The 27,280-nt window shown below is 40.8% G+C and overlaps 1 protein-coding gene and 1 pseudogene across 1 annotated transcript in view; one reads left to right on the top strand and one right to left on the bottom strand.

Moving 5' to 3' along the window:
* CTPS2 (CTP synthase 2) overlaps nucleotides 1-27,280 on the bottom strand; it is a 79,611-nt gene that overhangs the window by 41,946 nt on the left and 10,385 nt on the right. Inside the window, exons 3-8 of the mRNA XM_015567618.1 lie at nucleotides 20,678-20,848; nucleotides 18,720-18,820; nucleotides 8,810-8,926; nucleotides 8,582-8,665; nucleotides 7,354-7,434; nucleotides 3,330-3,481 (exon numbers count right to left, since the gene is read on the bottom strand). Of these exons, the coding sequence (XP_015423104.1) occupies nucleotides 3,330-3,481; nucleotides 7,354-7,434; nucleotides 8,582-8,665; nucleotides 8,810-8,926; nucleotides 18,720-18,820; nucleotides 20,678-20,848 (706 nt within the window). The remainder of the gene's footprint in view (nucleotides 1-3,329; nucleotides 3,482-7,353; nucleotides 7,435-8,581; nucleotides 8,666-8,809; nucleotides 8,927-18,719; nucleotides 18,821-20,677; nucleotides 20,849-27,280) is intronic.
* Nucleotides 9,545-9,783, top strand: LOC102752581 (annotated as a pseudogene).

Here is a 27,280-nt window from a genome sequence, read left to right on the forward strand (position 1 = left end):
CCAGGCTCATAGAGCAATGCCCAGCACAGCCCAGCCTCTACTTCATAGTCTTTCAACCATCACCTGGGTGTGAGAGGCAGGTTGTTGACCCTGCTGTGAGCTGCTGGTGGGAGGCAGGCCTGGGGTCCACGTCATAGGGTCATCCCCCACAGGCAAGTCCCCTTACTGAGAGGTTAGGTTGTCCCCACTTTGGCCTTGGGTGCCACACAAGCTCTCCCATTCAGTTCAATGAGGAACCTCTGGCCTCTGAGCAGCACTGGACCTTCATGGTCAAAGCTGCCCTTTGACCTCTGTTTTCCCCTTGTATCTCTCTACAGCAGGAGTTCTCAACCTGTGGGTCGCAACCCCTTTGGCAGTCGAACGACCCTTTCACAGGGGTCGCCTAAGACCATCCTGCATATCAGATGTTTACATGACGATTCATAACAGTAGCAACATTACAGTTATGAAGTAGCAACGAAAATAATTTTATGGTTGGGTCACAACATGAGGAATGTATTTAAAGGGCCAGAAGGTTGAGAACCACTGCTCTACAGGCTGCCCTGAGGGAATAAGGGCTAAAGAATGAACACTCCAAACTGCCATTACCAATAAACCAACATACTAACTGCCAACATGATGCAGAGAGGGTGATGCTCAATAGCCCCCCAGAATCTGTGAATGTGACCAGATTTGGAAAACAGGTCTTTGCAGATGCAATTAGGTTAAGGATTTTAAGATAAGATCATCCTAGATTAGGATGGGCCCTAAATCCAAAGATAAGAATCCTTATAAAAGAAGAGAAGTAGGGAAGACATAGAGAAGTCCATGAGATGACAGAGGCAGACATTGGAATGAGAAGTCCATGAGATGACAGAGGCAGACATTGGAATGATGTGGCCACAAGCCAAGGAACACCAAGGACTGCTGGCAGCCCCCAAAGCTAGAAGAGACGCATGGAATATATTCTCCCTCTGAGCCCCCAGAAGGAACCAACCCTGCTGATGCTTTGATTTTGAACTTCTGACCTCCACAATTGTGAAAGAATAAATTTCTGCTCTTCTAAGCCACCCAGTTTGTGGTGCTTTGCAGAAGCAGCTACAGGAAACTAATACAAAAACCAAACACTGGCTTTAAAAAGCACAGAGGCATGGAGTATAATTTAGAGCAGGGGTCTTCAAACTACAGCCCGCGGGCCACATGCAAATACAAATATTGTATTTGTTCCCGTTTTGCTTTTTTACTTCAAAATAAGATATGTGCAGTGTGCATAGGAATTTGTTCATAGTTTTTTTTTAAACTATAGCCCGGCCCTCCAACGCTCTGAGAGACAGTGAACTGGCCCCCTGTATAAAAAGTTTGAGGACCTCTGATTTAGAGCTATTTCCAATAAAAAGAATTACAAGCCCTTGCCAGTGTTGATAAATGGTTAGAGCATCGGCCCATGCACTGAAGGGTCAAGGGTTCGATTTCTGGTCTAGGGCACATACCTGGGTTGGAGGTTCACTCCCCACTCCCAGTCGGGGCATGTGCAGAAGACAACCAATCGATGTGTCTCTCTCACATTGATGATTCTCCCCCCCCCTTCCTCTCTCCCTTCCACTCTCTCTGAAAAGCAATGGAAAAAAATGTCCTCATATGAAGATTAAAAAAAAAAGTTACAATACTAAAATGTCTTATGCTTAAGGAGGATGAGCCCCAAGCCACTCTAAAAATTCCTACGAAGTGACTGATTCCTTAAGCATTCTGGTGGGCAGGGGTTTAATTTATCATCATTCAGAAGAGTACCAAAGCTCAGAAACTACACTTTATTCCTGATTCTATCTGACCCAGATATTCTAAAACACTTTTTAAAAATAATACTTTATTGTTGAAAGTATTATATATGTCCCCTTTTCTAAAACACTTTTCAAATTTTTTAGTGAAAGGACAAAGAAACTTTAATCTACTAGTCATCTACCAAGGTCAATAATTTTGTCAGCATCATATCATTTTAATTATTGTTACCAACATCAGTAATCAATTCTTAGTGTCTGATTCAATGTTAAGGCCATATGTGTTTTGTTTCATTGCCACAATATAGGTACTAGTACCCTCCTGTTATGTATGGCTAGAAGAAAAAGCCCAGAGAGGTTAAGTAACCTGCCCAAACTCACACAGCTAGTGAGAGGAGAAGCTGGGGTTTGAATCCATGGTGTTTGATGTCAAAGCCTAGATTTTTTTAAAATTTAGATGTAATTGACATGCATCATATTAGCTTTACAGGTACAACATAATTCAATATATGTAGATATTGCTACATGAGCACCACAATAAGTCTAGTTAACATCCATCACCACATATAGTCAGAAATATTTTTTCTTGTGATGAGAACTTTGTTTTTATTTTAGAGAGGGGAGAGAAACATATATGTGAGGGAAACATAGATTGGTTGCCTCCTACACATGCCCCAACCAGAGATCAAACCCAAAACCTCACCCTAGCCAGTTTGGCTCAGTAGATAGAGCATCAGCCTGTGGACTGAAGGGTTCTGGGTTCAATTCAATCAAGGGCACGTATCTCAATTGCAGACTCAATCCCTGGGTCAGGCTGGGGTGTGTGTGGGAGCCAACCAATCCATGTGTCTCTTTCATATTGATGTTTCTCTCTCTGTGTCTCTCCCCCTCCCTTCCACTCTCTCTAAAAATATTAATGGAAAAATATCCTAGGGTGAGGATTAATAACAACAAAAAATAATGATGCTGATAGTTAATAAATGTGGGATGGGACAATAACAAATAGCCAAAACTTCCCATTTAAAAGGATTTTCTTTAAGAAATTAACCCCCCTACCTCCTGCCCCCCAAGGGGGGTAAGAGATCAACCAAAGGACTTGTATGCATGCATTTAAGCATAACCAATGGACATAAGACACTGGGGGGTAGGGGAGGCTAGGGGACTGTCTAGGGCAGGGGGGAAAAATGGACACATATGTAATACCCTTTGTAATAAAAAATAAAAATTAAAAAAAAAATAAGAAATTAACCAATTCTCTCTCATCGATGTTTCTGGCTCTCTATCTCTCTCCCTTCCTCTCTGTAATAAATCAATAAAATATATTTAAAAAAATAAATAAAATAAAATATCCAGAAACTAAGAAATAAACTAATAAATAAATCAAAATGCTCAAAGGCCCCAGAAATCTTCAAAGAATACAGTAAAAAATCCTAACAATGTGCTAGAGCTTTAAACATATCCATACAAAACATACACATACAGAAAGCCAAATGAAACATACCTTTTAAGGTACATGCCAGTCCTACCCCCAAACCCAAGAATTATTAAAGATTGTTAGTAATTCCTTTTACGTACCTGTCAGCCATATTTTTCCACTTGAAAAGCAAATTATTTGCAGAATCACCAATGGGCAAATCCAATCTCTCTTTGAAATATTTAACAATGCCTTGTTCCTCCAAAAGCACAGGCACTCGGTATGTAGAAGAAACATCATGGATACATATGACCTAGTTGATGATAAAACACCATATTTAAGTGGAATGACACAAATATGCCACAGAATGAGCTCAAGAATAAGCCAGAACTCAAGAGTCTGGCAGTTTATTTATACTTATAGAAGAAAACCAAGAACCCAGCCACCTACACCAGAGGCAGAATTAACACAAGGTTAGTTTGATCAAATTACAAAATGCTTTGAAGTCATTATTCTACCCCTGGAACCATGGATGCTGTGGTAGAATAAGAAATATATACATCTATATAGTATATGGTCTTTGTTCTCATTTCCTGAAAGAGCTTCAAAAACCTTTGGAATTTTCTGAGTGACAGGGGTATCTTTGTTATGCTAATGAGGTGACTCAGGGTGGCCCCTAGATGGCTTGAGGATGGGAGTTAGACACCAGAAAAAACGAACCAAGTCATTAGAAAGCTGGAACTTTCAGCCACCTGAACTCCAGAGAGGGGATGGGGGTGGGAGGGAAGAGGGGTGTCTACAGATTGAGTTCAATCATGTGACCAGTAATGAACTCCCAAAAACAAGAAGACTGGGGAGCATCCTAGCTGGTGAATATACAGGTATGAGGGAGGGTGGCTTGCCCTGACTCCATGGAGATAAGAGCTCTTGCACTCAGGACCCTCCTAGGCCTTGCCCTATGTACCTCATCTCGCCGTACATTTGCACCCTTTATATATAGCACTTTCCTGATTCTGTGTCATTCTAGAGAATTCTCAGACCTGAAAGGGTTGTAGTCAGCCAAGCAGAAGTGTGGGTGGGGACACTAGAAACTTATGGCTGGTGTCTGAAGTGAGGGCAGTCTTAGGAAGGACTGAGCCCATAAACCTATGGAGTCTGACTCTCACTCTGGGTACTTAGTGTCAGAGTTGAACTGCAGGACCCCCAGCTGCTGTCAGAGAATTGGTGTTGGAACATGGATGCTTCTTTATATGTCAAGACACACGGCCCAAGGCACCATGTTCCAAGTCTAGGTTAAAGCAGCAGCGTTACATACATACACCTTATCTCCTAAATGTGGGCATGTAATTTGTTTGTTCGTTCATTTGTTGCTGCTGTGGCTGCTATAGTTGCTTTTGTCCGATTTCTTCTTGTGGGTAAATTTACAAACCCACATTGAACACAGTCAAATTAATTACACCTCTTAGAAGAGAATGGCTCCTTTGCCAGGTGGTGTGGTTGTTTTTCACACTTACCCTAACGAGCTTTCACCACCCTCTCAAGTACATCCAAGAAGCTACTGGCAGGCACTTAAGGATCTGCCACATCCTAAATAAATGCCAAGAAATGTTCTGCCAACAGTATGTGTGCAGTCTTCCCAAATCCGTAGCTCTCCAACCAGGGATTCCTAAGCTGTTTGAACATCATCAACCTGATACTTAAGACTAGTGTGCCTCACTTGTGCATTCACCAACAACTGAAAGTGCTGAGATGTCACTGATATGAGGCTTTGTCACAATTTAAAACTAAATCTCTGGCCATAGCAAGTTTGGCTCAGTGGATAGAGCATCGGCCTGCAGACTGAAAGGTCCCAGGTTTGATTCCAGTCAAGGGCACATGCCCAGGTTGCAGGCTCAATCCACAGTGGGGGGTGTGCAGGAAACAAGCAAGATCAATGACCCTCTCATCATTGATGTTTCTATCTCTCCCTCCCTCTCCCTTCCTCTCTGAAATCAATAAAAATAAAAGAAACAAACAAAAAAAACCCTAAATCTCTGGACAACCACAACTGCTATTTACTCATCCTCCAGGCAAGAGAGATATGTTTTCAAATGTCATAGTAACGGGCCACATCCACAGAGACACCTCCAATTCTCCATCCCGTCCTCAGCAACCGCAATCAGGAGAGCTTTAAATGCAAATTCACCAGCAACTATGAAATGGGAGCATTAACTCATAGCAGAGAAAACGATGTGCTGAAAATGGCTAATACACTGGCCTGTGCACTGATGGGACAGAGCATTCTTCAGAATCTCTAGTTATAGAAAACAGACTATATGGTTGAAAGTTTGAGCTAAATCTGTTCTCAGAGCTGAGAATGAAAGAGGGGCTCTAAATCTAACAAGCTGTGACCGAAAGTAACCTCACAGGGTGATCTGATCACAACTTCCTAACATTTCAGGCCCATTAACTTCCCTAGTGAAAGGTTTATCTTTGCCTTAAGCGAGCCCTGACCATTGTTCTTCTGGGTTAACATACCTTTGAAATGCCAGAATAATCCCTCTTTTTTGGACTCATCAGGGGTAAAACCACCTTCAAGGGAGCATGTGATCTTGTTAACTGCCCTGTAATCCAATCCACACCTAGCTTTCTCCCACCCCCATGTAATCCTCCTTACAGTCCTTCCTTAAGCCCAGCCAGCATGGCTCAGTGGTTGAGCGTCAACCTATGAACCAGTAGGTCACGGTTCAGTTCAATTCCCAGTCAGGACACGTGCCCGGGTGTGGGCTTGATCCCCAGTGTGGGGTGTGCAGGAGACAGACTCTCCATGATTCTTTCTCATCACTGAAGTTTCTATCTCCCTCCCGCTCCTTTCCTCTACCTGAAATCAGTAAAAATATATATATATATATATATTAAAAACGAACAAACAAAGAACGCAAACAACAAAAAAACCTGTCCTCCAGAGTATTTGAGATCTTGCTTCCTGGCATTTGTCAATTTGGCTCAAAAAAACTCAGGTTTGGATGTCATTACATTCTCCGTCTATTTAGGAAACCAGGTTATATGTGTTTAATACACACACAAAATACTATTGACCAATAGGAAGAGTACAAAAAACAAATTGAACAAAATCAAAATGGCTTGACGACATAAAAACACAGGGGAGCCCATTAAACCTGCCAGCACATTTTCAGAGTAGTTCCGACATATGCACTGACCCTAAGCATCGGACAGTAGGTTCTTCATCAAACTGCCCCCTGAGATACAGAAATCTGATTAGGTAGCTTTTAGGTTTTAGAGAGCTCAGAGCTTATCTGAAGAAAACAAAAGGTTTCTGCTAAACCTCACTCTTCCTGAGCACTGGTTATTATCACTTTTTAAATTATAGCCAACTCTGATCCCTTGTGCCTGAGCCTTACTGCAAACAAGAGACAGATTTAAGAAAATGAAAGAGCTGAAACCGGTTTGGCTCAGTGGATAGAGCGTCAGCCTGCGGACTGAAAGGTCCCAGGTTCGATTCCGGTCAAGGGCATGTACCTGGGTTGCGGGCACATCCCCAGTAGGAGATGTGCAGGAGGCAGCTGATCGATGTTTCTCTCTCCTCAATGTTTCTAACTCTCTATCTCTCTCCCTTCCTCTCTGTAAGAAATCAATAAAATACATTTTAAAAAAAAAGAAAATGAAAGAAAAAAGAAAAGCTAACTTTCAGATACCTAGGTGGGAAGTCTGGCAGGACATAGGACCTAAGCCCAAATCATGGTACAGTTTCTGTAGCAATGAATTGAACTGAGGGCGCTGATGTAATCAGAAGTGATCGGGTGAATGTCAACGTAATGTGTGCTTTGTGGTAAGTTAAGCTGTAGCAGTTACAAGGAGAAATCGAAGTGAAAGCAGTCAGTGTCCTAGAAAGACAAGGTAAAGAGATGATAAGCAGGAGTGGTTCTCTCTCTAGAGATTTGACTTCGAGTTAAAAAGCCCAGCTGATTTTATACCTACAACTTAAGGAGTAATTATGCAAAGAAACATGCACTCTATCTAAGGAATCAGGAGTCTCAAGATTGTTCACTTAAAGGCAAGGGAGCCGTGGCTGGATATGAGTTTTCATAAATGCTGTGAAAAGTAATATGATGATTTAAGAGGCATAAAACGTTGGCATCAGCAGAAGTACCTGCAAGGCAATAAAATCTAAAGAGCAGCACTAACCTGTTCAGGGTTCACATGACAAAACATAGAAATCTTTTCCTTCACAGCCATTTCGATGGGCTTCGAACTCCGGCAGACGATCTGTCAAAGTCAGTTATGCACAGGTCAGCAAGCAGGAATCAGCTATCCACACCACCATTCGTTTTCAGAAGGACACAAGATAAATTTCTTTTTGCTACAACAGACTTGACTAGGTATGTACATGTTCATTCTGGGCATTCCATTGGCCTTTTAGAAGCTCGCCTGAGCACTAATATAAGCAAGTATAATCAAACTCAACACAACTCTACCAGTAAGAACTCGAAATGTGAAGGTGTCTCTCATAAGTAGAGCCAAGCCACAGATGTTACTCCTTTAAAAATACGAGAACAGCTTGGCCAGTGTGGCTCAGTGGTTGAGCATTGACCTATGAACCAGGAGGTCACGGTTCAATTCCCGGTCAGGGCACATGCCCGGGTTGTGGGTTCGATCCCCGGTGTGGGGTGTGCAGGAAGCAGTGATCAATGATTCTCTCTCATCATTGATGTTTCTATCTCTCTCTCTCTCCCTCTCCCTTCCTCTCTAAAATCAATAAAAATATATTTTTTAAAAAACATAAAAAATACAAGAACAGAGCTAGACCAGGCTTGGCAAACTTTTCCTCTAAAGGGCGCGATGGTAAATAGTTTAGGTTTTGCAGGCCATGCAGTCACTGTCCTGACTACTCAGTTGTACTACTGTAGTGCAAAGGCAGATATAGACAAATGTAAACAATGGATGGTATCATGTTCCAATAAAACTTTATTTACAATTTTAAAAGTCTTAAAAATTTCTTTCCAGGAAACAAGCCTACAGGCCCTTACTTGCTGACCCCTGATCTAGACTATTGGTAATAACTGGATTACGTGCTATAAATAAGAGCAGTGATAGCCCATCCCAGTAGGGTCATGGGAAAATCTCCAAGGTCCCACCTCACTCTCAAGGACCCAGGGACCATACAAAATGGCAGGACATTGCACTTGACCAGGTGTCAGTGTGGCCAATCAAAGGAGGGCCTGGAGAAGAACCAATGGCCAATTTAGAAATGTGTGAAGTGACACTTGAGGATGAGTACCCTTCCCTGGATCCCAGATACAAAAAGGTCAATGTCATAGGAAGCATTTGAGAGCTAGAAAGGACTTAGATGATGTTATAGATTAAGAAAAGGAGGTCCTATTGCCAAGAACTTTATCCACTCTCTTTAACTCACCAGATCAGGAGACAGGCCCAACCCCCTCAGCGCACGAACACTGTTTTGTGTGGGTTTGGTTTTTTGTTCTCCGGTAGCACTGGGCTGAAAAGAAATGGGTCACTGTTAGTACCTTGGACATTTAGCTCTCCTTGATAGTGAATGGATCCCTAGCTAAAATATGGAATAAACAGAATATCATAAGAAAACTTATAGAAGTTGCTGTCTATACTTATCTGGAAAGCTCACCTGTGGGACAAGGCTAACGTGAATGTTACAGAAATTCTCTCTTTTTGCCTTAAACTGAAATTGTCTGAATGCTTCCACAAATGGCATTCCTTCAATGTCTCCAATGGTGCCACCCAACTGGAAATGGAAAAAAAGACACAAGTGATCTTCCATGTTACACAAACTAATAGAAAAAGTCTTAATAAGCTAAGCAGAAATTTATGGTGACACAAGAACAGATGTTTGTAAATACAGTGGAACCTCATTTCTCCAACTTTGTTCCAGATGGCTGTTCGAAAACCGAATCAATTTTGCCAATTAGGAATAATGTAAATTGGTCTAGCCATTGTGGTTCAGTAGCTGAGCATCGACCTATGCACCAAAAGGTCATGGTTCAATTCCTGGTCAGGGCATATGCCCGGGCTGTGGGCTCGATCCCCAGTGTGGGGCGTGCAGGAGGCAGCCGATCCATGATTCTCTCTCATTATTGATGTTTCTATCTCTCTCTCCCTCTCCCTCTCCCTTCCTCTCTGAAGTCAATAAAAATATTTTTTTAAAAATAAAATAAAGGGAGATGAAGCAAAGGAAAGAGAAAATGGAGACTAGAAAATAAAATAAGAAGGGATATGCAGGTGGGCAAAGGGGGAAATGGGGACATCTATAATAGTGTCAACAATAAAGTTTAAAAAAAAGAATAGATGCTGTAGTCTGTTTGGAATCACAGAGAGAGGAGTGTGTCGGTGCTAAAGATTAAAAATGGACACCCAGAAGGATGTCCAACTCCCAAAGCAGCAGCCAATGAATGTCACGCAGAAAATGAAATAAAATCCAGGGATCCAATCAGATGCAGAGAATGTGGATGCAGAATAATGTACAAGAAAAGGACTAAAAGATTGGTGGTTTTTGATGCTCAATGAAACAGAATTCAGAAGAATATCTTAGTTCACATTTGGATTTGCTGTTAATGTTGTATAGCTTTTGATTAGTATACTTATCTGTATAAATACAACTACATACACATGATTTCATTTTAAAAGCCATATTGTATTAGGTATTTATTAATAGTTTATATAAAGATTACTTTTTGTTCAAAAAAAAAATAGATGGAGTGTAACCAAGGCAGGTAAACAGGAAAGAGAGTAAGCAGAGCCTCAAGAAGAGGGGAAGAAAGCAAGGGCGAGGAGGGCTTTCAGGATGATCTAATCCTGTGTATGTAAGATCTCTCTGCCTGTTCTGTGAAGATATGGATAAAATTAAATAAACGAGTCATGCTATCGTTGATTCACTTGGATTATACAGACTAGTAAATTACCACAACCCCCCCCCCCACAAAGGGGGGATCATTATAAGGCTGTTAACCCTTCATGTCATCAAGACTGAAAATGTTAAAAATAAAATGGAGGGCTTTAAGAAAAGAGAAGGCAATTCATTAGCAGACAAAAAGATCCAGAATATAGAGCCACCTGGCTCTTCCTGGTGTGAAATAGTGAGCATTCTCTCTGTGTCACTCTAACTCTCTCTCTCTGTGTGTGTGTCTCATTCTGTCTCTCTCTCCATGAAGGAACACACACACACACACACACCTGCATGCATCTGAACAGTCTCCTTGTAATGGTGGTACAATCAGAATTAAATCACTACTCTTAAACATGCTGCTTTTCTGAAACGAGCAGTACAAAAAGCCCTGAGAATATTCCTGATAATGTAATCCTTTGATAAATGTTAACTTAATATGTAATGTGCTTTCAATAGTTACTTAAGTATTTTACTTTAGACTGGGATGAAATTCACCTTAACCCATTCATCCTCACCATATTTAAATGCTTAAAGACTGTCGCATGGATTTTAAAATGAATTCTCTAGCATTTGAGCACCTACTACATGCTCAACACTATAAATGAGGTGCTGGAAGATTTTAAGACAACATGTTCCTAAGGAGCTCAGAATTTAGGAAGGGGAAATAAGGCAGAACTAAAGAACGATAATCAGGAATAAAACTTAAGCACTAAGTGAAATGATCTGGGTGTTGAGGAGGAAGAGATCACCTGGGCTTTGTAACCAGCTTTGACATCTCGGATTGATCAATAACTACCCAAACTTACCACATCCCAAACTGAACCCCTGGTCCAGCACCTCTGGCCCTGTTTTGCTGGGTGCTTTTTCATCTCAGCAAATAGCATCTCTTCCCACTCACTGGTTCAAGCTAGAATTACTGCATCTTTTGCCAGGATTACTGCAATAATCTAAACCAGGGGGTGGCAAACCATGGCCTGCTGCCTGACTTTATATATAAAATTTTATTGGCACACAGCTATGCCTATTCATTTACATATTGCATATAGCTGCTTTCACACTACAATGGCAGACTTGAGTAGCTGTTGACATTGACAAAGACTCTCCCACTTGCAAAGCTAAACATATTTTTCATCTGGCCCTTTACAAAAAGAGGTGGCAGACCCCCAAATCTTAAGGGCCCACAGCTTCTACTCTCTCCTGTCCTGCAATCAAACCATTTGTCCCACACCAGCAGAATGACCTTTAAAAAACTCAAAATATGCCCCCAACCCCTTGCTTAGAGTAACACACTGCTTCACTAAAAATAAAGCCTAAACTCCTTTATGTAGCCAACAAAGGCCCTTCTAGATCTGGCCCGTGCACGGATCTCTAATCTCATCTCATGCCCCAACCTCTCACTCTGTACTTCGGCCCCACTGGCCTCTCAGACGGGCTCATTCTCCTTCCTGCCCCTTCTTCATCTATCTCCCTTTTATGCTTCAGCCCAGGGAACTATGTCCTCCTCAGAAAGCCGGACCCTGACCACTCACCTAAAGCAGCCACTCTCTCGATGGCCCCCATCACAGTACCCTGCCTGTGTCCTTCCTGATAACTCAGTATAAGGTACCATTATTTTATCTGAGTCCTTGTCTCCTGTCTCTCTACCCTACTAAGGCTGTAAGCCCTATGAGGGCAGGAACGTGCCTGCCGTATCTCCAGCACAAGCCCAGCACACTACATGCAGCACTGGGGGCTTAGGTTAATGGTCAGGACAGGACAGAGGGTCTCAAAATTCAATATAAGCCCTAGGTAACAGCATTCTAGTACCTGTTTTCATAATGACAATGGAATCAAACTAAGAAGGAGGGAGGGAGGGAAAAACAGACAGAGGGTGGGAGGGAGGGATTTCATTGCTACAAAAGAAATTCTTCTTTAACTCAGATTACTCAGATAACAAAACACAATTAAAATTCAAGTTTCCTGGGTATGGAACAGACAGAAATATATGATAATTCTGTAAAAGAATGACAATCTTAATTATGAAAATCCAAGAAATATCACATGCAATCAGGAAACTGGCAGGAGGTGAAGGGTGTAAGTGCTCATTAACTACAATGCAGCACAATCTAATGGGGGAGAAAAAAATTTTTTTTTAGGAAAAAAGAGGTCTGCATTAAACTAAACCTTAAGGAGACATCTCCTTTTTTGATGGGGGTGTACTGGGAGTCAACAGGAAATCCGGAAAAGGAAGCAAAACTTTAAACATTATCTGATTCTGCCCTCACGTGGCATGGAGTGGTACTGCATTCTCTCCATCTATTTGGAGGGTCCCATTACCACTTCTCTGGCTCGGCATTATCATATTAGAATAGTACTAAATTAATTATTTCCCCCACATAATAGGGAAAATAGCACCCATAACAATAGTTTGAAATCTATGCAAAGCTTAAATTGAAGCAACAGCAAATTTATAAGATGTGTAATGTCCATTTTGCCTTTAAGGAAAGGAGTCTTCTCTTTTAAGAAGGAAAGGAAGGAAAGGAAGGAAAGGCAGGCAGGCAGGCAGGCAGGCAGGCAGGAAGGAAGGAAGGAAGGAAGGAAGAAAGGAAGGAAGGAAGGAAGAAAAGAAGGAAGGGAGGGCGAGCCTTGCCTGTGTGGGTCAGTGGTTGAGCATCGACCTATGATCCAGAAAGTCATGGTTCAAATTCCCAGTCAGGGCACATGCCCGGGTTGCAGGCTCAATCAGTAATTCTCTCTCATCATTGATGTTTCTATCTCTCTCTCCCTCTCCCTTCCTCTCTGAAATCAATAAAAATATATTTTTCTTAAAAAGAGAGGAACAAAAGAATGAAGGAGGGAGGGAGGGAGGGAAGAACCTTTACTCCTCTAAACCATGCATAAATTATTTCAGGTTCACGCTTAGACAACCTGCACTAACATGAACACAGCCTGTCAGCTCCACAGGTCTGAGAAGTCGAGGCCTCAACGCAAAAATGCTTCTATACCCTTAAAACTGAAAGTTAGCTTTGGCAGTTCTTTGAAAGCTTAAATCATACACACACACAAATGTTGCACACAACTTAAACCCAAAAGTATGTCTGACCTAGTGCCCAATAAGCAAATATAAACATCAGGGTTATATAAAAAAGGAGTTTCTCTGGGGACAAGTTGGCACAGTTTATCTGTTTCCATGAAATTAAAAATTGAGACAATAAGTCCTAGAAAGCAGGAGTCATTGTCTCATCATATTCACAGCTATCATGGAGCTAGTACGTATTGAAGTGCTTAATTAATGTTTATTAAGCCAAACAAATCAACTCAAGAGCAGAATTTTAAAAATTGAGAATATAGATATGGAACAAAAAAGAACAATGTGCAGGTACAGGCCTAAAATGTATGCTTGTTGTTTTTTTGAGATGGAAACTTTGGTTTAATTTGAGATGTCATTGAGAATTTTTTATTTCATTGTGCAAGTGGAATCTTTAACAATTATAGTCTGACTCTATAGCATACTTCTTGTAAAATGATGACAGTCAGGTGTGTCAGCCCCAGAATCTATATATATAAAAGGCTAATATGCAAAGTGCCCCCTCAGGAGTTCAACCAGGAGACAGGGAGTTCAATCACTTGCTACGACGTGCGCTGACCACGAGGAGGCAGCATGGAACATGGTGGGCAATCAGAGGTGGCTATGGGGTGCTGAGGAAGTGAGGGAAGGAGGAGGTGGGAAAGCAGGGAGGTGGGGAACCTGATTGGCCCTGATCACTGGCCAGGCCTAGGGATCCTACCTGTGCATGAATTTTGTGCACCAGGCCTCTAGTGAAATATAAAAGCTTTGTTCAAAGATGATTCTCAAAAAACAATGGCTAGAAAAGCTGAGATGAAAAAGAAGTGTTAAGAAGGCTCATCCTGCCCAACTGGTGTGGCTCAGGGGTTGAGTACTGACCTATGAACCAGGAGGTCACGGCTTGATTCAAAGTCAGGGTATATACCTGGGTTGCAAGCTCAATCCCCAGAGTGAGGCATGCAGGAGGCAACTGATCAATGATTCTCTCTCATCATTGATGTTTCTATCTCTCTCCCTCTCCCTTCCTCTCTAAAATTTAAAAAAAAACCCATATTTTTAAAAAAAGAAGGCTCGTCTCAAGGTCAAATTGAGCTTATATTTTAATGACGTTTGGTAGCAGCTCAATTACATTAAAAAATGATTTCCCCTTCTCTTTTTTGTGGTTATTATTTTAAATGTAGATTTTTTTTAAATGTATAATATACCTGAAAAAGTGTGCAAATTGTAAGTGTGCAACTTGAAGAATTTTCAGTTTAGCCATCAACAAGGTCAAGAAATAGAATTACATTATCAGCATCCCAGAAACCTCCCTTTTGCCCCGTCCCAATCACTACCTCCCTCCTCTCCAAAGGTCACCACTATCCTGACATCTAACACCATAAGTTACTTTTACCTATTCATGTATATCATTGTAAATGTAGATTTTTTTTAAAAGAGCAGAATCAGAAAATAAAAGGCAAAAACATTCGTACACGTGACCATTTGGAACTTTTTTGTGACTAAGTTAATAATCTTAAGAAAAAGCTATTCTTTCACCTATAAAAACTAAAAGAAAGGGTCTGTCAATGAATGAATGGATATACACGCACAGTGGAATACTACTCAGCCATTTAAAAAGAATAAAATCTTGCTATTTGTGATAATATGGATGGACCTTGAAGGTATTATGCTAAGTGAAATAAGGCAAAAGGAAAAAGTCAAATACCTCACTCATATGAAAAAATTCACATACAAAAAACAAAACAAAAACAAACCTATAAATACAGAAAATAGATGTTACCACAGGGCACGGGGGCATGGAATGAAAGGGTGATGGATAGTAACTAGACTTTAGGAGTGATCACTTTGTAGTGTACACAGATGATCAATTATGTTATACACACAATTAGGTATAGTACAAAATACTTGATAATGATAATAAACAACTATGTCATTGGTTTATGTATTTAGTATACTAGACTTTTTATTGTTATTTTAGAGTCTACACTTTCTACTTATAAAAAATGTTTGCTGTAAAACACTATGTTGTGTTATGTCAGCAGTAGCCTCATACATTTCGTGTTTACTGGGTTTCTTGATTGCATCATTTTTTCTTGTCCTTGATTTAATCCTGTGTTGTTTCATACAGTAACAGGCTGTGCAGGCTTGTAGCCTAGGAGCAATAGGCTATGCCACATAGCCTAGGTGTGTAGTAGGCTATACCATCTATGTTTGTGTAAGTGCACTCTATGTATTCGCATGACAAAATTGCCTGACGACAAATTTCTCAGAACGTATAGAATGTATCCCCATCATTGAGCAGGGCATAACAGTATCTGTGGATGCATCACAGTGTAAAATTAAGTTCTTATCTCCCTCCTTCCCCTCCAGCACTCTTCCACCGCCTCTACATCACGAATCATTCCTTGAAAGCTGATGACATCTATATCCCTGCTTTTAAGGCTTCTCTAATGCATCCTGGGATTGACTCTGAAAACTGAAAATCAATAAATAGAGTGGCTATGTAAGTCTCCTTTACTGTAAAGTCAAGCTATGCCCTGGTTACAGCTCAGTTTTCATATCAGATGGTATCTTCCTGGAGCTTTTACCTGCCCTTCTCTTACACTGTTGGTCTTTATCGTTGCTCCATTTGTTTGCAAACTACTCACTGTATTAGATTTCAGATATTTTTAAAGAAAGTAAGCCTAATTATGCAGGTGTGTTTAATTTGCAAAACTTCACCAAGCTATACATCTATATGCACACTTTTCTGTGTTTAAGTTACACTCCATCTTTTAAAAACTATAAAGAAAATATTACCTCTTTCCTCATAAATTGTGAAGGAAGAAATACCAAGAGAGAAATAATTTTGTAGAGCACACTTATGTATTTATATTAAGTTTATCAGCCATACTATTTAGTACAGTATCCTATATAATAAAAGCCTAATATGCAAATTGTCCCCTCAGGCGGTCCTTCCACCAGGAGTTCAGCTGCTCGCTATGATGTACGCTGACCACCAGGGGGCGGCGTGGAACATGGCGGGCATCAGCAACACGGCGCTGGCAGTGGGCACTCAGGTTCTGGGCGCCCACAAGGAGCCCACCCCACACCTATGCGGCCTCTTCTGGATGACCCAGGCCACAACTGCCAGGACTGCAGGGGCCGGTCGGGCTCCCCACGGGTTCGCTCAGGAGCTGGTCGGACAGGCCGGCCAGGAGAGAGCACGCTGCCTCCCAGCTTCCATGGGGCACCACTGGGCAGCCCAGAGGCCCATGCTGCTCCCCAGCCCACCACATCTGGCCATGCTCACTGCATCTCTGCGTGGGGACTCAGGCACCGTGACTCAGGTGGAGGAGTGTGTGCAGGGGCTCAGGGGCCCAGGTGCTGCCCAGGGCTCAGAAGTCAGCTAGGACCTGCCCTTCCACACCAGACACTCATGTTTCAATCACAGGCCAGGCCTAGGGACCACACCCATGCACGAATTTTGTGCACCAGGCCTCTAGTAGTTATTATATGATAGTATAGCACATTATGTTACATTTATCACCTCTATTAACAAAATTGATCTTGTTGATGGCATAATATCTACCTGCTAATAATGACAATAACAGCTAACATATGTTTATTAAGCAGTTCCTAAATGCCAGACATTGCCAAATGCTTTATATTATCCCATTTAATCCTCACAACAACCCTGTTACCATCTTGTTACTATTACAATATTACATTATTATCATATTGTTATAGATGACTACATTGAATTTTTCAGAAGTAATTTGCCAAATGTCACACGGGCACCTTAATAATGGCTAATAATTGTTGAGCACATACTACTAGTATAGATCAACAGTATTCTAAGCACTAAGTATACTGACTTATTTAATCCTCAAAACAATGAGTTAAGTAGTGTCATTGTCCTCATCTAGCAGATGAGTTAATTGAGGCACAGAGAAGGTAAGCAAACTTGTCCAAGGTCACCCCACTGGTAAATGACCTAACTGGACTATGAACGCAAGCAATATGGCTCCAGACTCTAACCACTGAACTATATACCATTCAGGGGTCACCGCAGAAATTTGAACTTGAGCAGTCTGACTTTAGGAACTATGCTATTCATTATTCTGTTCTCCTGACTATCAATCAGATCAACTGACATTTAGATAGGGGTGCCTGGACGTCATTCTCAATCTGCACATTGATAGGAAGGGGAACATCAACTGGCAAGTTCAAATACAGGGTGGAGCATAAGTAGCTTTACAGTTGTCTGTAAGGAAAATAATATAAAAACAAATAATAATACAAGAATAAACTGTATTTCATGTACTCATAACTGTATACCTACTTTTGCCCCACCCTGTATTATGTTCTTTCTTTTGAATTTTAAATTTTATTTATTTTAGCTAATTAAAATTTAAAATACTCAATTCAGTTATTGGAAAACTTCTGAAGTATGTTTGGAACAACTTGTAAATATTAATCTATTTTCAACTAAACTTTCTGAACTCTAAATACAAATCAAATATTTCTCTTTTTTTTGGTAGGAAATATCTTTTTTTTTCTTTTTAAAATATATTTTATTGGTTTTTTACAGAGAGGAAGGGATAGGGATAGAGAGTCAGAAACATCAATGAGAAAGAAACATCAATCAGCTGCCTCCTGCACACTCCCCACTGGGTATGTGCCCGCAACCAAGGTACATGCCCTTGACCGGAATTGAACCCGGGACCCTTGAGTCCGCAGGCCAACGCTCTATCCACTGAGCCAAACCGGTTAGGGCGGTAGGAAATATCTTTATTCTTTTCTTTTTTTACTGGATTGTCCATATATGGTATCATTTTTTTAATTTAAATTATTTATTTTTTAAAGTATTACATGTCTCCTTTTCCCCCCATTGACCTCTCCCCAGCTGCGCCCACCCCAAGCACATGCCCTCACCCTCTACTGTCTGTGTCCATTAATTATGCTTATATGCATGCATACATGCCCTATGATTGATCTCTTACCCCCCCTCTCGCCCCCAATGTTCTTTCTTTAAACAGCTAATACTCACCTTCAAATCACCTCTACCACTACACTTCCATAAGTCCATCTCTCTCTACTCCCAATGTATTTTGAAAATACTTCTCAAATAATACTCACTAGAATGCATTCTGCTGTATGAGGACAGGGAGGTCTGCAGGCTCTTCAAGGCCAGAGACTGCCCATCCCAGGCTTGGCACACAGGAGGCCCTAACACTGACCTTATGTGCAACTGATGTCTCCGCATGCAGGTTGCTGCACACCCACCCCAGGAGTACTCACCCTGTTTAATGACAATCTTGCCCACTGACTTGGGACCAGAAGGGCAGGAACTATCTATTCTAGCCCAGTTCCTGGCACCCAGGATATCATCTTTATATATTTGTCAAATGAATAGAGATCAGATGGTTAAAAACCTAGAAGGACATCTATATTATAAAAGGCCTGTGGCCCTAACACCATAATGACCAAAGACCGGCACAGGTGGGCAGGGCTATAAGTACGGCGAGGCACATGCGGATGGGCGGCGCTGCGGGATTTCACACACTGGGCTTCTAGTAAGTTTATAAAGAAATGTTCCGTGCTTACCTCAATAACACATATTTGGGGCTCCTCCTTATGACCATCCACTGGTACCATGGCTTGATTCATAACCCACTCCTGGACAGCATCAGTAATGTGAGGGACAACTGCGGAAAGAAGTAATTAGTACAAAAGCTTATTTCATGGTCATGAAAAGGCAGTGTATCCGATCTTTAGCCTGACAGCCACCTGGCAAATCAGACAAGCTATAGTCCTAATGCTATCATCTTTCTTCACTGAAATTAATACTGCAGGGGCAATTTAGGTTCACTCATTTAAATGTTATGCCTTTTCTCTTGAAACCGACCAACCCCAGAGAATAAGAAACAGAAAGCAGAAATGCCATCTTCAATGCAACTAGAAAACACCTATAATGCCAATGAAAAACTGTGCAAAGAGGGCTGCCTAGGATGCTGAATGCTAGGTTCCACAGGAAGGAAGGACCCAGAGGGGCCAGACCACCAGCCAATGGGGAGGGGGACACTCAAGAGGATATAGAGCCCTAACCGGTTTGGCTCAATGGATAGAGCATCGGCCTGTGGACTCAAGGGTCCCAGGTTTGATTCCGGTCAAGGGCATGTACCTTGGTTGCGGGCACATACCCAGTGGGGAGTGTGCAGGAGGCAGCTGATCGATGTTTCTCTCTCATCGATGTTTCTAACTCTCTATCCCTCTCCCTTCTTCTCTGTAAGAAATCAATAAAAATATATTTTTTTAAAAAAAGAGGATATAGACAAAGTATGCCTGCTGACCAGGCGCCAGCGAATGCTAATGTCAGCTGAAGAGGATAAACGGTGACATCTCCATAAGCATGTGAGGCCCAGGAGTCCCTTGGGTGGTGAGCAGCCTGCAGTTGGTGATATCAACTGAAGAGGAGGATTCAGCCCAGCCACCTAACCTAATGTGATGGCTGGAAGTAGGAACATTGGCCTCCAGGAAGCTGAGGCGAAGGTGCATCCGTCACCTGCTCCACCTTACACCCGGAGAGTCTGCAGGCAAGAGGAAGTTGTCTTTGATTGGTGCGTTTGGAAGGACCACTGGGCATGCCTGGCCCACCCCCTCTGGAAGGATGAGGTTGGCCGGGTTTTGCCTCCATGCCAGCAGCACAGGGATCAGGGTTCAGGACCCAGGTCTGGGCCTTGCCCTCTCCTCCATCGTTGGGACATAGCAGATATGAGGCAGTGACTCTCCCTCCTGCAGGTTTTCCCAAGGCCTAAACTCGGGGGAAAACTATTAGAAAACAGAGTTGTACTGGAGATCTGTGCCACAATGTCCAATTTCGGCAATAATATAGTTGCTCTTTTGATCTCTATCTGTCCTATTTCTCAATTGGTTCCAACATGAAAGTGATTTAAAGGGGATGGGGATTATCACCTTTACCCTACCATGTAGGAACATATGAATACAAAACCTCAGAGGTACCAGGAGGGGATCTTTTCTAAGACAAAAGAGAACAATACTATCCAGGGAAAGGGTTGGTGAAAAAAGGTCAGACCATGCTACTTGCCACTCCAGTTCAATCCCCCAGTCCCTCTCCAAAGCTGACCTCCCTCAAAGGGAAATAATCATCATGCATGCAAAGATACAAGGAAAAATAACACATTCAATAAAAAAAAGACAAAAAACAAACCAAAAAATACACCCTAATCATGCAAAAAAAGATGAATAAATGGTTCGCCATAGGTTTTATAAATGAATGAATGAATGAGAGACAGAGGGGTGGGGAGAGATTGACTAAGGGAAACAATAGCATTAGTAAAAAAGAGAAAAGACTGAAGAAAATAAATCAGGAACTCGGAGGATGAACTTGACATCTTTAAGGAAAATGAAAAAGAAAAGAATACAGGGATTTGAGGAGCATTAGAACTTGTAGAGTGCAGGGACCTCCTCACTGTCTCATCTGTTTTGAGCAGGGTGTGGGTGCTCAGCACACAGGGCTCCCTAATGTCTGTGGAATGCAATACCTTGTACTGTTTTCCCCAGGTAGTCACCACGCCTCTCTTTATTAATCACATGCTGATATATCTTCCCAGTGGTGATGTTGTTGTCTTTATAAAGATTAATATCCAAGAACCTTTCATAATTTCCAAGGTCTAAATCAACTTCTCCACCATCGTTTAAGACAAACACTTCTCCTAGAATAAAAAGGCAATGTAAAATTTTCAAATTTGCTTTCAGTAGATTATTTTTCAAAAATGAGCACATTTTATTAAAAAACTGCTAAGAGAGTTATTTATAAACCATATTCTATCACCATTTCATTTTTTGTATCCTCACTCGAGGATGTTTGTTGATTTTTAGAGAGAGGAAGAGAGGAAGGGGGAGTGAGAGAGAGATGTGAGAGAAACACCGATCATCGATAGTTTGCCTCCAGAGGATGGACCCTGAAACCTAGGTATGTGCCTTGACTGAGAATCCAACCGGAAATCTTTTTTATTTTTTTGGTGTGTGGGAGGATGCTCCAACCAACTGAATTACCCAGCTAGGGCATCATTTCATTATTTTGATGGGAAAACTTAACAATTCAATTACATCCTTTAAAATGCATCAGAAAAATTCCAGCATCTTATTATGGGTTTTTTTCATACTTACTAAAATTCTGTCTTCAAAATTTAGCTTTCCAAACTCAAATATCACTTGAAAAGGGGGCTTTAAAGCAGCAATTTAAAAAACTAATAGCAATTTACTTCAAAGCATCCATATCCTGTACTCTGGAATTTGCAAAAGAAAGTTTTAATTGATTCCCATCTTGGTGAAAGTCACAGTTAAAGAGATAATAGATGAAAAGCAGGGCCCCAATGAGCCCGCGGGGTAACTTGGTGAAAGAGAGGCAGAAAAGCCAGTTTGTGCAATAAGCCACCTGCACAGCAGGACCAAGAAAAAGGATGTAGGTGCAGACTTAATCACATGAAATACCTGCTTTAATTATTTGGCATGTCTCTGGGTCTCCAATGTCACTTGGGGGCACTGATTGGGAGTCCAGTGTTCTAAAGCCACCTTGTAAGAATTGAACTTCCCCTAATTAAGAAAATTCTATCATTTATGACTGGCAGAAAGTTCACAGAAAAATAAAAGGTTTGGCTAGCTTACAAACCTTATCAGAAACCTTTTATATCCTCATTTATGTCTCCCTTATCAGGTACCTAACAGTGGTCAGGAAGATTGCTAACTTTAAGGACAAAAGAGCAAATTGATGAAATTGCAATATTTCCCTATTTCCCAAATTCCATTTCTAGTTCAAATTCCACTTTCTCATGTTATTCAGGAAATACCAATCTATGGGAGTCTTTTTACTTTGGTCATCTTCACTTCTGACAAATACAAGAAGATCTCTGAAATCCCTTTAGGTAAGTCAGGCCAAATCTAGTTTGCCAATACTCCATATATATGGCAAAGATATTCAAATTATAAACTCCTAAATTTTCAAAGTATGTACGCATTATGTTCTTAGAAGAGAAAGAAAAACTATAGATGGCAAGCCTTCAAAAAGGTTTTTAGACTTCATGCAATTATGGTTAAAATTCCAACAGTTTTTTTAACTTGATAGTGACACTGAAGTTAATTTGGAAGAAAAGCAGGTGTGATTACCAAAACAAAATAAGTAAAGATAAATGCCCTTATAATAGTGGTGAGGAAAGGAAGATTCAATACATGTAGATATTCAATACATATAAATATAGAATATGATAACATCAACAAATATACAAAACCAAAATATTCAAAAAGGTGTCTACTGCATGAAGGAATTTAATATGTGACAAAAAAACAGAACAAAGATATCATCACAAACCAAAGTAGATAAAATACTCAGGAATAAACTTCCAAGAAATTTATAGGACCTACATAAAGAAAACTTAAAAACCTTATTTTAGAGACATGGAAGAAGGTATGAATAAAATGAAAGCCACTTATAAAGTTCCTAAATGGGCCAATCAATATTTTCAGTGTTTATTTCTTCCCCAAATTAATTCATAAATTTAAAGCAGTTTCTGTCAAAAACTCCAATTTGATTTCTTATAAAGCTTGACAAAATAATTCATACTTAATCTTGAAGACACTGAACATTTTGAAATTTTAAGAGAAGAAAAGGAATAATGAGGAAAGTCCTGATCTACTTCATAATAAAAAGCTGCATTTGTTAAAATGATAGAAATAAACAAAGAAATCTGGAACAGAACAGAATACAAAGACAAAACTAAGTATATATGGATATTTAGTACATAACAAAAGGTGGTATTTCAGTCAGTGGAGAATGGATGAAATCTTTGATAAATGTCAGGAGGAATAGTTGGCTAATGAAAAAAAAATAGAAAAAGAATTATGTTGCATACTCACCTCACACCAAATTAAATTCCACATGTATTAACAATCTATACTAATAAAAGGGTAATATGCTAATAAGACCAGACGTTCTTCCAGACAAAGCCACGGTGGCAGGCGCTGAGGCAGAGGCAGTTAGGGGCGATCAGGCCAGCAGGGGGGAGCAATTAGGGCACTATCAGGCTGGCAGGGGAGGGTAGTTAAGGGGTGATCAGGCTGGCAGGGGAGGGCAGTTAGAGGGCAATCAGGCTGGCGGGGGGCAGTTAGGAGACAATCAGGCCGGGAGGCAGAGGTGGTTAGGGGCGATCAGGCAGGCAGACAGGCGAGCAGTTAGGAGCCAGCGGTCCCAGATTACAAGAGGGTGTCCAACTGCGGGATAAGGCCTAAACCAGCAGTCGGACATTCCCCAAGGGGTCCTAGATCGGAGAGGGTGCAAGCGGGGCTGAGGGTCGCCCCCCCACCCTGCATAAATTTCATGCACTGGGCCTCTAGTGTTAAAATAAAAGTGAAGCTATAAAAGTTCCAGAAGAAAACAGATGAATATTTAACCATTTCTGAGGAGGAGAAACCTAAAGGTGATATCAAAGGCAGAAACCATAAAGAAACAGTTGATACATTTAATCATATAAATGGTAAATTGAAATTGATCAGCAACTAACAGAGGTAATATTAAGATGAATTTCAAAGAGTAAAAATATATACATATAACTATAGATTAATATACTTTACATCAAGTATTATTGAAAATCATTTTAAAATTGAAAGGAAGCCCTAGCCGGTTTGACTCAGTGGATAGAGAGTCAGCCTACGGACTGAAGGGTCTGGGTTTGATTCAGGTCAAGGTTACAGCCCTGGGTTAGGGTGTAAATTGGTGCAGATCCCCAGTGGGAGGTGTGCAGGAGGCAGCGAATCAATTATTCTCTCTCATCATTCATGTTTCTATCTCACTCTCCCTCTGCCTTCTTTTCTGAAATCAATAAAAATATATTTTTAAAAAATAAATAAAATAAAATTGAAAGGAAAATTGGCACAATACATGGAATTAGTCAATTTTGCTGCACACCAAACAACCCTAAAATCTCAGTGACTTACAAAACATTCGCTGAGTTCTCCCTCATGTTATGTGGGGCTGTGGGTCAGTTGTGTGTCTGCTCTGTGCATTCTCAGGACCCCAGGCTGAAGGATAAATCCCTAAATGGGGCAGGCAGTTCTCATGACACAGGGCAGAAGCATAAGAGAGGCTGAACCAAATCATGCCACTGCATTGAAAATTTCTGCTTCAAGACATATGTAATATTCACTAATAACCCTTAGGACAAAACAAACCACATGATCAAAGAAAATGCCCAACCTCTCTGGTATACTCAGAATTAAAAGGGTTCCTAGGATGAGGGACTTTCACTTTCAAAAGCAGGAAAGTTACCAACAAACCAGGAGGAGTGAACCACCTACATGGCCAAAGTGCAAAGTCAACAGGGCAGGGAAATTGAAGGCATAGAAGGAAGTTGAGTGATAGTTTCAAACAAAAATACCATCTACCATAGACTTGAATGCCATTCCACAGACAAAATGAAAATTTTTTAAATATATAAATTTTAAAAATATATAAATTAAAAATGTTTTTTGGTTTACTCTCCAGTTAGTAAAGTTTAAAAAGAATAGCCCTAGCTGGTTTGGCTCAGTGGATAGAGCATCAGTCTGTGGACTGAAGGGTCCCAGGTTTGATTCCAGTCAAGGGCACATGCCCAGGTTGTGGGCTCGATCCTCAGTACGGGGCAAGCAGGAGGCAGCCGATCAATGATTCTCTCTCATCATTGATGTTTCTATCTTTCTATCCCTTTCCCTTCCTCTCTGAAATCAATAAAAATATTTTTTAAAAGTTTAAAAAGAATAATATTCAGTAAAGGTATAAGGAATTGGGCCTTTCTCTTACACACTGTTGATGAGGGTGTAAATTGGTGCAGATCCACAAGCCTTATCAGAAAATTCTGAGAAAAGATTAAAAGTTGTAATTTGGATTTTTTTCTGATTATAGAAAGGCAATATAGAACATTTTCCATATATTATAAAACACCTCAAAAGCAATCCACAATCAAACACATTCCAGTGGAATAAAGACTAGCTACAGCTTTATGAAGATTTTTCAATTTTCAAAACTTTTGGGAAAAGACTATAAATAGCCACAAACGTATGAAGAATTTTAAATTTTCAGAACTTTTTGGATTTCAGAGTTGTAGACAAGGGATATGCATTATGTGTTAAGAGCCTGAAAAACATATCTACTCATCAAATAAGAAATTTTGCACCCAGGCATTCTGTTTAAAAAACTAAATTTCAGGCCTGGCCTATGTGGCTCACTAGGTTGAGCATTGCCCCTTGCACCAAAAGGTTGCCGGTTTGATTCTCAGTCAGGGCACATGCCCAGTTATGGGCTTGATCCCCACTAGGGGGCATGCCAGAGGCAGATGATCAATGATTCTCTCTCATCATTGATGTTCTATCTCTCTCCCTTTCCCTTCCTCTCTGAAATCAATAAAGGGCAGTGCTCAGTTTTGTGCTCACTCAAATGCGCTCCATGCTTCCACCTTCAGATTGTATACGTTCCCATCCTTGAGCTCTGTTGCTTGTATATTCTGTCTGGTTCAGGTTCCATCTTATCCACATTATAATGCTTCTAAGAAGGTATTTATCTTTTCATTAAATTTTAAGTTTACTCCCGGCCAGCGTGGTTCAGTGGTTGAGTGTCGACCTATGAACCAGGAGATGGTGGTTCTTGATTCTCACGGGGCACATGCCCGGTTTGCGGGCTTGACCCCCAATGTGGAGCATGCAGGAGGCAGCCGGTCAATGATTCTCTTTCATCACTGATGTTTCTATCTCTCTCTCCTCCTCTACCTTCCTCTCTGAAACCCATAAAAAATATATATATTTTAAAAGAAAAAAGAAAATTAGATTAAAAATAATGTAACTGTGAGATTCAATTCATTTAAAGTTCAAAAACAAGCAAAACTAGCCCGACCAGTGTGATTCAGAGATTGAGCATGGACCCATGAACCAGGAGGTCATGGTTCAATTCCCAGTCAGGGCATATGCCCAAGTTTTGGGCTTGATCCCCAGTAGGTGGCGTGCAGGAGGCAGCCAATCAATGATTCTCATCATTGCTGTTTCTATCTCTCTTGACCTCTCCCTTCCTCTCTCTGAAATAAAAAGCAACAAACAAACAACAACAAGCAAACTTAATCTATGGTGTTAGAAGACAGGATAGTAGTTACCCTGGTGGTTTGGAGGCAAAGGGAGATTCTGTTTATTGATCTAGGGCAGGGGTGGGCAAACTTTTTGACTCGAGGGCCACAATGGGTTCTTAAACTGGACCGGAGGGCCGGAATAAAAGCATGGATGGAGGGTTTGTGTGAACTAATATAAATTCAAAGTAAACATCATTATATAAAAGGATACGGTCTTTTTTTTTTTTAGTTTTATTCATTTCAAACGGGCCGGATCCGGCCTGTGGGCCATAGTTTGCCCACGGCTGATCTAGGGGCTGATTACACAGTATAATCATTTCATCGAGTGGTACATTTATAATTTATGCATTTTCCTGCATGTATGTAAAATTTTTTAAAAGAAAGTATTTAAGGGCTTTTTTAAAAAAATAATTACTATATACATTGAAATGTCCACATTAATAATAGTCACTTCAAGAAGTGGGAAGTTTTCTTCATGTCATTCTATATTGTCAATATACCGTATTTGCCGGCGTATAAGACGAGGAGGATAGATAAATAAATAAATAAAACTAAATTTCAAAAAGATTTCCATCACAGTATTGTTTTTAATATCAATACACTGGAAATTATTTCCTATTATTGTTCAGACTTTGTGCAGCTTTTAAGAGTATAGAATATATTAAAATGTCCACAGTATATTAAGTTTTAAAATTAGATTACAGCCCAGCCAGCATGGCTCAGTGGTTGCACATTGACCTATGAACCAGGAGGCAATGGTTTGATTCTCAGTCAGGGCACATGCCCGGGTTGCGAGCTTGATCCCCAATGTGGAGCATGCAGGAGGCAGCCGGTCAATGATTCTCTTTCATCACTGATGTTTCTATCTCTCTCTCCTCCTCTACCTTCCTAAGTCAATGAAAATATATTTTTAAAAATGAAGGAAGGGCAGGTGTGGATGGGACTAGGCCCTACAAGTTTGTGGTTGATTTGATCAGATTTGTGTTGATAAAATCTCTCTGC

This window comes from Myotis davidii, unplaced genomic scaffold (genome assembly GCF_000327345.1).
Source record: "Myotis davidii unplaced genomic scaffold, ASM32734v1 scaffold604, whole genome shotgun sequence".
NCBI classification, from domain to species: domain Eukaryota; kingdom Metazoa; phylum Chordata; class Mammalia; order Chiroptera; family Vespertilionidae; genus Myotis; species Myotis davidii.